Raw genomic sequence first — 12284 nt, 5'->3', positions numbered from 1 at the left:
TCTGCTGCGAAGCCCTAGATCTTTTTACTTTATCCTGATCTTGCCCAACTGCTAAGGAGTGGTCCAGGTGGTAGGAGCCACTGCGGGTCAGAGGGGGTCAGGCCGGTCAGACCACGAGCAGGGTGCCAGGAGGTCCAAGACTGGATCTTCTTCTTCTTCTTTTTTTTTTTAAGGTTTTATTTATTTATTCATGAGAGACACAGAGAGAGGCAGAGACACAGGCAGAGGGAGAAGCGGGCTCCCTGCAGGTAGCCTGGTGCAGACCTCGATCCTAGGACCCCGGGATCACGACCTGAACCGAAGGAGGATGCTCAACCGCTGAGCCACCCGGGTGCCCCCAAGATTGGATCTTCTATGACCGTCAGTTAACATGAGGCCAAAGGAAAGAAGAAAGAAGACATGGGTCAAATGACTTGAGGCCGACTCCTGGAAAGGATATTCTTAACTGTGAGAAAGGATGACCAGCATCTGGATAAATTAATTCTGAATGACAGTTTTGCAGACATGCTGGTACTGCCGTGATGCTGGGCTACAGCATAAAGCCTTGCTAGGACAGCCACGAGAGTAGAACAAACACAGTAAAATTTGCCTGTGATTTACATGACTTTCCAAAGAAAAGGCAGCTGCACAAAGGACAACTGGGGAAAGTGGACAGGTTCTCATACGCACGATCTGATCACAAAGGGGAGGAACGAACCCAGCCTGCCTGAGGAGAGGAACAAGGGCAAACGCCACCCAGCAGCCTCTGTCGACCGAGTAAAGAGGAAACCTGGACCCTGCAAGCTGGAAATGTAATACTTGCTACACCTTAAACCCTTTGTTCTGTCTTATGGTTCTTACTATTTTTACATTACGTTACCATAACACAATTCAAATTCTAAATGTGAAATGCCTTTGCGCCCACATCATTTGAGAGAGAGGATGTTACTAGGTTCAACAACACTTTCTTTCCAGAGGAATGCACCTATAAATCTTCAGGGTAAGCACGGCAAGCGAGGGGCCCCATGGGACCCATGCTGAGGCCAACCCTGTGCCCACGAGTGGTAGCCATCTGCCCTGGGTGGCGCTTGCTCTGCTATAAAACACAGAGGCTAACAAAAGACCCCTCTAGAAACTGAATGAATGATCAATGAATGAAAAACTGATTTAAAAAACCCAACATCCCAGTTTCTCTCAAGAAGTGTATTCTCAAGGGGCGCCTGGGCTGGCTGAGTCGGGGGAGCACACGATTCTTGGTCTCAGGGTTGTGAGTTCGAGTTGCATGCTGGGTGTAGAGATGACTTAAAAATAAAATCTTTAAAAAAGCAGCAGCATATTTTCTCAAAAGGAGCAATAACAAATTTGGATATGAATTGAGGGGGCGCCTTGATGGCTCAGTCAGTTAAGTGTCTGTCTCAAGTCATGATCCCAGGACCTTGGGATTGAGTCTTCCATCAGGCTTCCTACTCAGCGAGGAGTCTGCTTCTCCCTTTCCCTCTATTGTTTTTCCTGTTTGTTCTCTTTGTCAAATAAATAAATAAAATCTTTAAAATAAAATGAGTATGAATTGGGAATGAGAGATATTTGAGAATTTTTGTTAATTTTGATAGGTGTGAAGATGCCGGCTGTGATTATGTAGGAGAGCGTCCCTATTTTCTGGAGATGGATATTGAAGTAGCTGAAGATGAAGTGTCCGTGATTCTGTAACTAACTTTGAAATGACTCAGGAAAGATAAACACAGATGAAACAAAAATGGCAAAATTCTAATAAATGTTGAATCTAGGTGATAAGCTCTTCTACATTGGAGGTTGTTAGGATGAGAAGAAATCTCATTTTTAGAAACCTGTGAGATATTTGGGGAGGTAGGGAATTCTAAGTTGTAGCATTCTGAAGTTAACCCTCACGGGGTAAAATCTGATGAAAAAAGATTGGGTCAGGGTGACCATACACCTTACTGAAGAATTCACCACACACTAATCCTCCAATTGCATTTTTAAAAGGATTTCATTTATTCATGAGAGAGACACACAAAGAGAGGCAGAGGGAGAAGCAGGTTCCCTGTGGGGAGCCTGATGCAGGACTCGATCCCAGGACCCTGGGATCATGACCTGAACCAAAGGCAGACACTCAACTTTTGAGTCACTCAGGCGTCCTCCTCCAATTGCATTTTATTTTATTATATATATATATTTTAAAGATTTTATTTATTTATTCATGAGAGACACAGAGAGAGAGGCAGAGACACAGGCAGAGGGAGAAGCAGGCTCCATGCAGGGAGCCCGACGTGGGACTCGACCCTGGGTCTCCAGGACCAGGCCCTAAACTGCTGAGCCACCTGGGCTGCCCCTCCGATTGTATTTTAAAGAGTTTCCAACTTACACACAGCCATGCAGGACACAAATACTCAAGATTTTTATATGCAGTTGACTTTTGAACAACGCAGGGTTGAGGGGTGCCAATCCCTGCACAGTCAAAACTCCATGGATAACTTGTGACTTCCCAAAAACATAACTACTGAGAGCCTACTGTTGACCAGAAGCCTCACTAATAACATCAACAGTTGGTTAACTGTTATTTTGTAAGTTATATGTACCATATACCGTATTCTTACAATAAACTAAGCTAGAGAAAGAAAACCATAAAGAAGAGAAAATACATTTGCACTCTACTGTATTTACTGGAAAAAAAAATCCATGTAAAGGGGACCCACAAGGTTCAAACCCATGTTGTTCAAAGGTCAACTATATACATCTGCATGCCCTTCTTGGCAATATTTGGAAAAGGATGAGATTTCCAATTTGATTTTTTATAAGACTTTATTTTTTATGGTAATTTCTACACCCATCGTGAGGCTTGAACCCACAACCCCGAGAGATCAAGAGTCACATGCTCTGTCGACTGAGCCACCAGGCACCGCTCCGATTTGATTTTAAACAAACTAATCTAATAAGAACAATGAACACAGGAGGAAGTGACAAGAAGCATGACCAGTGAAACCTGAATGTTATTCTCTTTGGTTTCTCATGAACGAGCGCTTATGTTATTAAATCAACAGTGTTAAAGAGCTACTCTGTCGAGCAAGCAAGGAAACGCTGATTCTGGAAAGAGAATAACTGTGATGTTCAAATGACACATTTGGGATTTTGTCAGTCTTGCTAAGAAGGCATCGTGCATGGACTGCCTTTGGCGGTGAAAGGACTCCCGACCTAGGAAGCTGGTCAGAGCGCTTGCACTGCTGTGCACGGGCAATTCGCACGTCTACACAGCCAACTTCCTGTGAATCTGGACACTTCCCTGTCATTACGGTCACTTCCCATGGGCTGGCCAGAGCCTTTAGTGTACAGACTGCACACTGAAACAGGTGCACCAATAATGAAGGACGAGACGCAGTTTTTCTGGACGGAAAGGTAGTGACTGCAGGGCAGGATGTCACTTGGCACCTGCTTCTCAACCCATCTTTCGAGCACTTCATCGAACTCGCACGCGGACAAACCTTGAGGTCACACTCTCACGAGTGTTTTGAGGATCTGTATTTTTAAAGTGGTATGTTTTAGGCAGGGGAATGGTCTCTGACCGAGACCAAATTATCAGCTACAACTTAATAAATCAAGAAACTTCCTAACTTTCCGCCCTGTTGCACGTATGCAAGACAAAATGGTTTTGTCTCATGTAGCAAGGGGAACCCGGCAAGGCTGATATCACAAAAGTACCTTTCTTTCCGCTGAATAAAGGAAAGGCTCTCTCTCACCCGCTCGCTCTGAGTCATGACTCCGAACTGTGCCGGAGACAATAGTGGCTGTGAAAGGCGTCCTGGGCCAGCGGAGGTAGACAGGAAGTCATAAATTCACTTCCCCTCATTTACAAGGTTTGTTCAATAAAGAATACAAGCCTATGTTAGAGTAGTAGCCTTTGGATATCCAACAAAGAGATATTTATGCGTATAGAACAGACAATTAGTGCGGGTGCCAGAGAGGAGGGCATATCTGTCACCAAACACTACCAGCACCCCTCATGGTGTCAATGTGGCCTGATTAGGGCCCAACAGAAACAACAGAATTTTTTAAAAAGAAGCTAGAGCAGGGGTCTCTCCGGGATTCCTATCAAAAATCATGGCCACACATAAAATGTGTTCTGCACAGCAAAATGAGAAATCAAAATAGAATATAGATGGGTGGTCTTGGCATGATTACAGTATTAAACTCTTGGGTCCATCTGGTAACTTTCAGTGAAAGAAAGACGGAGCCATTTTGCAGAAGAAAAGCCAGGAAGCCACCTGCACGGGATTAGGAAACTCTCACCTGAATGTTGACGAACACGCCGTGGTAAGTCTCATACAGAACTTTGTTGCCCTTCACGTGCAGAGGAAATTCAAAAGGAATTTCTGTCTTGCCACTGGGAAACTTGCCTGGCTTCACCATTTCGATGGTACTGTTGATAATCTGGATAGGCTGTAAAGGAAAAGCAACCCAATCTCTCAACGCGCACTTTTGGATGCACTTTCAAATTACCGTGTCTGTTAATGATCTCTTGAAAGCCTCAGGCCCTGAGCCCTCGGGGGCTACCCTCCCTGCATCCTGGCCAGCACCTTGCTGTGTCTGCAGGGGAGTGGCCAGGTGGCTCAAGTCTCTGGCACAATTATGGTTCATCCACAGTTCTGGATGCTTCCATGTCTGGGGGCACATCTGAAGCCATATTTCCTCTCCTATCCCCCCAAAGCTCAGTTAACTGTCCTAACAACCATCCTGACAGGCATTCCTACCTTCAGTCAAGGTAGGAGGGCCAAGTGGGCTGCCACCTGAACCCATGGCTCCTCACCACCCTGTGCCCGCCTTGGACGCCAGCCTCCTGGGAGCCTTCCCACCACCCACCGCGCGGGGAGGAGCAGGCCCGTCCTCAGCCCTGCGAACCGCAGCGTTACACTGGGACTTGCCCAAAGGCAGCCACCACACCTTCCTTAGTTCACATATTCTAAGCTTTGGTTTTGTATCACTTGGAAAATCTACAACTTTTGAAGTGAGTCTCTTAAGTGCTTCTGGAGGAAAATGGGGAGATTGTGGAAGATGACAGGGAGGCCCTGGATCTGAATGTGGCCAACTAGAACCCATCCTTCCTCTCACCTCCTGCCCCCTCAAAACTCAGCCTTATTATGTCCTTCAGGAAAAGGAAACTATAAGTATAGAAAAGGAGTTTATATTCTGGAACGTACACCTCTACCCAAAATGACAAAAAGGTAAGAATGGCCATTGTTCTAATCTGCATTTTACCCGAGTATCAAATCCAAGAGCTGCCGTGTACACAGTCAAAATAACAGTTTTGTTTGAGGAAGGTAAGTGCCAGAAGCCACGGGCACTTCTCAGAAGAGCTCTGGTCTCTTTATTTTTTTTTTAATTTTTTTTATTATTTATTTATGATAGTCACAGAGAGAGAGAGAGAGAGGCAGAGACATAGGCAGAGGGAGAAGCAGGCTCCATGCACCGGGAGCCCGACGTGGGATTCGATCCCAGGTCTCCAGGATCACGCCCTGGGCCAAAGGCAGGCACCAAACCGCTGCGCCACCCAGGGATCCCCGCTCTGGTCTCTTTAAAAGTTGAATTTAGTGCACTTCTACTTCTCCTAATCCTACCTTATTGGAATAAAAACAGGCAGACTTACAAGAGCAGGATATATTCAGAACCAAAACATGTGAATGCTTTTGCAGTTTGATTAGTAAGTATTAAAAGTAGGACCACTGCTATACCTTGCAAAATACCGACAGGTTAACAACAGTAAAGCCAGAGAGCAAATTAAAAACCACCACATGGGACACCTGGGTGGCTCAATCGGTTAAGTCTCAGTCTGCCTGTCTTTGGCTCGGGTCACAATCTCAGGGGTCTGGGATCCAGTCTCGCATCCCATTGGGCTTCCTGCTCAGCGAGGGGTCTGCTTCTCCCTCTCCCTTTGCCCATCCCCACTGCTGTGTGCGCATGCTCTCTCTCTCAAATAAATAAAATCTTAAAAAAAAAAAAAAAAAAAAAAACCACCACCACACACATTGGGATAATGAACTAAAAATCTGCAACCTAAGCGTTCTTACCTTAACGGAATTATAGAAAGCCTCAAACACACCCACACTCTTGGCACTGAGCTGGAGGTTCACGCTTCCTTCCACTGTCAAAGACACTCCCTGGTGCTGGATTGAATCCTTACCAGATATGACCACCACGCCTGAGAGCACTTCCTAGGAGAACAGAGACAGCCACCAGTCACATTAACATGTCTTTGCATCCACCTTATTTATTAGCAGAGGTAGATCTCCTTAGCAATCAATTTGTTCTAAGATATTCAGTGAGCACTTATTGCAGACCAGAGACCTGGATGCTGGGATGAAGAAGGCAAAGCCTTGGGTAGGGGCTGGAGAGCCAGGAAGGATGACGGGGCAGGGCCGATGCACAGTGCTTGGGAGCACTGCTGGGAGCACTGAAGTGGGCAACGGATCTCAGGCCATCACAGCCTTCCAGATGCTTCCGCACTCCCCGCTGGGAGAATCCCAACAAATGTCTGACTCCAAAGGGCAAAGAGAAGGGTCAGAGGCAAGGGGCAGGCTCATGGCCACGTTACCCACAACCATGTATAAACAACCTCTTCAGGAAAAAGACGGTAAGATAAAACCCTTTGCTTTGGGTTCTTTCTCAGTTATGCTAAAATGACTACACGTTTTCAAATGCACAATTTAACACAACCACTGGCCTGGAGGGGTCTTGAGCTCATCCACAGAACACAGGGGGCACCTCACTGCTTTTGCGAAGTCTTCCCCAATCTCTCCCCTGCCCGGGTCACTCGGTAGACATTCGAGCCTAGATTTCCCTGGATCATAAATCATTTAAGAAAGATTTCACAACAGATCATCTATTCATCTATCTGAAGATAATTGCAGAGTAACAAAATATGGACATTATACTCTCTCCTGGATGGCAGTTCCTTCCCGTCACCAAAGAACCCGACGGTCTCAATTTGCTATGGGGGTTTTGTGTGGAAAAGGAAGTTCAGGAGATTACACAGCATCCACTGGAGCGGAAAGAGGATCCACAATAAATTCAAACAACATGTTGGCGAAACGACCATCAGAAATGGAGCACGACTGCTGTCAAATGGTAATATGACTGCAGAAAATGTAGCACGACTGCTGTCAAATGCTAATACGATGGTAATACAATGGCAAAAAATTACAGAGAGGAAAACCAGCAAAATTAAAATGGGCCTGCAGATCAAAGCATTAAAAACCATCTGTCCTACTGGTGTTTAAATCTTATTTCCTCTGGTCATCCTGTGAAAAAACTTTTACCAAGTTCTCAGAGCATGAGAAATTTGGGGAGCAGGGAATATTTGATGTCCCTTAAATGTGCTAATATTTTGTGTTTGTGTCCTCCTTTCCCATAAAAAGTGCATAAGCAAATTTAAACGAAAATTCCTCTGAAATAATTTAAATTCAATTAAAATTAATTCTATTACTTCTTGTACAACTGAAATTAAGAAGTCTAATTTTTAAAAGTTTAAATCCACAAGAACATTTTTAAAAATTTACTTGACAAGTGAGTCTCAGAAATAAAGTGAGCCAAAATTAATTGCATGACCTTTGTCACTTAATATAATACAGGAGCACTTGGGACATTCTGCTCCTATCTAATCACATTTTCTGTTAATCTCATGGGAACAGGATCTGGACTGACCACTGATTGGCATATTATAGTCGTGACACCAATAGAACCTTTCCTTCCCTGATCCCTATAGCTCAAGAAGGAAAAGGAAGTAAAGTTCTTGGAAGGAAGCAGAGTAAATATTTGATGACCCAAGGGACTCTTTTGTCACTTTGATTTAATTAAGAAAGAATAGAGTAGAGGGGCGCCTGGGTGGCTCTGGTCATGATCTCAGGGTCCTGGGATCCAGCCCCACACTGGGCTCCTTGCCCAGCAGGGAGCCAGCTTCTCCCTCTCCCTCTGCCTGCCCCTTCCCCTGCCTGTGCTCTCTGTCTGTCCAATAAATAAATAAAATCTAAGAAAGAGAAAGAAAGAAAGAAAGAAAGAAAGAAAGAAAGAAAGAAAGAAAGATAGAAAGAAAGAAGAAAGAAAGAAAGAAAAATAGAAATACTTGGGTGGCTCAGTGTTGAGCATCTCTGCCTTTGGCTCAGGTCGTGATGCCAAGGTCCTGGAATCAAGTCCCACATCGGGCTCCCCACAGGGAGCCTGCTTCTCCTTCTGCCTCTGTCTCTGCCTCTCTCTCTCTCTCTGTCTCTCATGAATAAATAAAATCTTAAAAAAAAAAGGAAAAAAGAAAGAATATAGTAGAGAGAAATACAAAATTAATAAAATATTTGTAGGTAAATTTGGCAGGTCTATTCAATCAACACCAACGAGAGAGGGATAGAGAATTTGTCCAAGTGTTGCCCAAGGAGCCAAGAAACAGAATTTTATGTTTTATTATGACTTGTTTATTTTTAAGAAACAGAACTTTAGAAACAGAAGACAGTTCAACAAATGGGTAAGGCCCATGGTAATGAGGAACCAATCCTTTGTTGCTTTTTCATTGGAAGATCTTTTTTTTTTTTTCACTCCAAGACAACTGACATGTAAGACCTCACTAGTTTTAGTCACTCCGGATGATGCTTGAGTAATTCTGGTCCAGGAGCACAGATGAACCTGAATAACTAAAACCAAGGGAAAACTCAAGGCCTCACCAACTTTTGTCCAGAATTCTCAGCAGGGAGGAGGTAAGATGTGGCTCTGGATGGTGCTGGGAGGCCAGCCAACCTCATAAGCAGAGGTCACTCAGGGACTCAAGGAGGGGAGCAAACCCCAGAAATGATGCACAGAAGCCCCGGGCTCGGGCGGTGATCTTCGGGGGAAGGGCGGTGGCCGGCACAGCCTCACAGGGGCCCCGGGCTGCGCAAGGCCAAGAAGTGCAACCGAGAGCCACGCAGGCCCCACACCTGCCCGCTGGAGACTCGGGGGGCGGGGGTACCCGCTGCGGCGCCACCATCCCTGGCGGGGACTCCGGGCCGGGCCACCGGAGCTGACACCCCCTGCCGCTGGCAGCCGCGCAGCCAAGCTCGGGCTGAAAGAAGCACCGAGAAGGTACCGGTCGCACCGGGTCTCAGGCGGAAGCCTCGCCCTGTCCACTCGACAGCCTCGGTCTTCTCGAAGTGTAAAAGCCACCGCGCCCACCACCACCTTTGCCTCTTTTGATCCCCAGAATTAAATACTGAACTCGCAATTTGGACTCCGGGGGGTCCGGTGAGCATCCCCGCTCCCGCCTCCTGGAAATCACCCACAAGAACAAGAGAAATAAGGCACAGACCCCGCTGGTGGTGCAGCGAGCACACAGGCGGGAGCCAGGAAGGCGCGATGGAGCCGCTAAGAGCAAGAGCCGGGGGTCACGCCATGCAAAGGGGCAGGAGCCAGGCCCCGGGGCCGGGGGGCAGTGCTTCCAGCAGGGGGCACCCATGGGAGCCAAGCCCCGGGGCCGGGGGACAGTGCTTCCAGCAGGGGGCACCCTGGGAGCCAAGCCCTGGGGTCGGGGGACAGTGCTTCCAGTGGGGGACACCCTGGGAGCCCCGCCGTGAAAACCTCCCCTGCTGCTGCCCCAGGTGGAAGAAGAGGAAAGGATAAAGGAGCTCACACATCCACCCTCTGCCGGCCTGGCCTAGCGACACTCACCTCCCGCAAAGAGACAGAATCGATGTAAACATGAAGGAAAGAGGGACAAGAGGGAAATCCAAGTGGCAGGTGATGAATACTAGATGGATCACGCCACTCTTCTACTTAAAGGAACTTTGTGGCAGCTCCCCATCTCACTTGGGGTAAAGGCCAAAGTCATTTCGATGGCCTATAAAGGGGGGGTCTCTCTCACCCCCTCCCAGTCACCCCCCCCTTCACTCTTCCCTCCCCGCCTCCTTGCTAGTCTTAGGTGCCTGCAAATTCTAGCCTCAGGGCATTTGCACATGTTCTTTGCACCACCCAGATGCTCCTCATATGGCTTGTGACTAAAATCCTCTCCTTGACCAAACTCTACTCAGCCTTCCTAGAGCTCTTCTCAACCAGGCCTCGACGTCCAGACCTCCATGTTCATCTGGGCATTGTCACAGCGGCAAGAATTCTCCTAATGGCTCTAGCCATCATCTCCCATAACTGATGACCTTTGCTTTGCTTGTTTTACCCTCCCCAAGCGCCCCAGACAAGCTTGGTAACCCTGGCCTGCCTTCAGCAAGAATCCTGTCAGGTTGGTTTAGCCAGAGTCCACTCTTAGACTCTGTCCCCGATGTCTACTGTAATTTCCCATCCACTGATGTCCCAGGCCCCCGCTCCTTGGCCGCACTGTACTCAGAGTGGAGTCTGTTCTCTCTCCTACCACAAAGCTCCACTGCAGGGGTCCCCGCACCCACCAAGACAGTTCCCCTTGAAAAATCCTGCCTGATTGTCTTTAACAAGCATCACAGATCATTTTTAACTCACACTCCCTCATTTCCATCAAGTCATTGTGCAAATAACACCATTTTAGTGAGGATTTCCCTGACCATCCTATTTAAAACTGCCCCCTCCCCACCACCCCCTCAACTCTGCTCTGGAGCACTTGTCACCTTCTAAAATATACGTAGGTGGAACCCCTAGGTAGCTCAGTGGTTGAGCATCTGCCTTTAGCTCAGGGCATGATGCCTGAGTCCTGGGATTCAGTCCCACTTCTCCCTTTGCCTATGTCTCTCTCTGTGTGTCTCATGAATAAATAAATAAAATCTTAAAAAAATATATGTATATACATAAGTTATAATCCCTTAGTTATTATCTGTACTCCTGGAGTGTAAACTCCACAAGGGGCAAGTGAAAACAGGCCCTTGAGGAATGCTTACTGAATATTCATTACACAATATTCAATATTCATAAATGACCACTCACCAGAAAAAAAAAACAGTATCATGAAGCAGATGAAAATCATCAACATGCATTTTGCCATGAATTTCCTAAGTTGTTTCTATAAAAGATGGACACAAAACAGCTGTGAAAGCTCAGGAATGATGAAGTGATGAGGTCACAGAAAGAAAAATAGAAGAAAAACTCAGAAAAGAAGTGGAAGAAAAAATAAAAACACTACAGAAAGGGAGGTGAAACTCAAAGAGGCAAAAAGTACATATAGGCAGAAGTGAGAAAATTCAAATTAAATAAAAATTTAAGTATTAAAAAGAATCAACAAAAAAGTGACAAAATGAGGGGTAGTGAGGAACATCCAATCCAACACGTGCATAATGAAATCCCCAAGTGAGTAAACTGAAAGAATGGAAGAGAATACATATTTCCTGATAAAATTTTAAAATACTGAAGGAATGGTACTGATATCATTTAAAAATACTGAAGAGTCTGGGCATGTAAGTTGGTGAAGCATATGCCTTCAGCTCAGGTCATGATCTTGGGGTCCTGGGATCCAGCCTCCTGTGTGGGGGCTCCCTGCTCAGTGGGGAGTCTGCTTCTCCTTCTCCCTCGGCCCCTCCCTCCAACTCATGCTCTCTCTTCTCTCAAATAAGATCTTAATAAATATACTGAAAGGGCAAATGAATCAGAAATAGTCAAGAAAAGGACAGATTTTAGTAAAATTATTCTACGTTAAAAAACAAAGAATCCTTCGGGAGTCAGGCAGAAAGATCAAGTCACTCATAAGAGGGGAGAAAAACCAGACTTCTCCATAGCAAGATGCAATTCAAAACAAAGGTACAGCCATGTCTATTACAGCGCTCCAAGAACAAAGCGTGATACAGAATTTTATACCCACCTAAACAGTCACTCCAGTATAAAGGAGTTTTAAATGTGCAGAAACCAACAAAACCCAAGGAGTGCTGTGTGAAAATCCTCCTTGAGGAATTTACTACATATACAAGCATCCACAGGATGGCTAGAAAAACTGAGTCAAAAAAACTGTTTGTGAAGACTGAATCCATTTAACTCTAGTAAGACAAGATAATGATGATGATGGTAGATGGACAGAATGCAAAATACAAGACCTGACAGTGTAGAGGTGACTTAAGTAACACCAGCTGGGACAGGAAGGGAGCGAAAATCTGAGAGGTAAGCATACTGTCCACGCTTCTCCCGCCCCTGACTCTCACAGCTGGGGCTTACAAATACTTCATGAAAACCATGCTCTCTGGGGCTCCTGGCTGGCTCAGTTGGAAAAGTAGGTGACTCTCAATCTTGGGGTTTTGAGTCTGAGCCCCAAGCTGGGTCTAAAGATTACTTAAATAAATAAATACACTTAAAAAAAAAAATGCTCCTCCAAGATAGCAGCC

General features: G+C 45.9%; 1 protein-coding gene across 2 annotated transcripts in view; it reads right to left on the bottom strand.

Moving 5' to 3' along the window:
* The window catches only part of VPS26C (VPS26 endosomal protein sorting factor C), a 45818-nt gene that overhangs the window by 13123 nt on the left and 20411 nt on the right, over positions 1-12284 (bottom strand). Inside the window, exons 2-3 of one of the 2 annotated variants that reach the window (XM_072740556.1) lie at positions 6054-6197; positions 4279-4428 (exon numbers count right to left, since the gene is read on the bottom strand). The exons of the other annotated variant lie outside the window; for it this stretch is intronic. Of the exons in view, the coding sequence (XP_072596657.1) occupies positions 4279-4428; positions 6054-6197 (294 nt within the window). The remainder of the gene's footprint in view (positions 1-4278; positions 4429-6053; positions 6198-12284) is intronic. 2 annotated transcript variants of the gene reach the window in all.

The sequence above is a fragment of the Vulpes vulpes genome, chromosome 15, assembly GCF_048418805.1.
Source record: "Vulpes vulpes isolate BD-2025 chromosome 15, VulVul3, whole genome shotgun sequence".
NCBI classification, from domain to species: domain Eukaryota; kingdom Metazoa; phylum Chordata; class Mammalia; order Carnivora; family Canidae; genus Vulpes; species Vulpes vulpes.
Note: the sequence above shows the minus strand (reverse complement) of the source record. Positions and strands in the feature narration are given on the sequence as shown.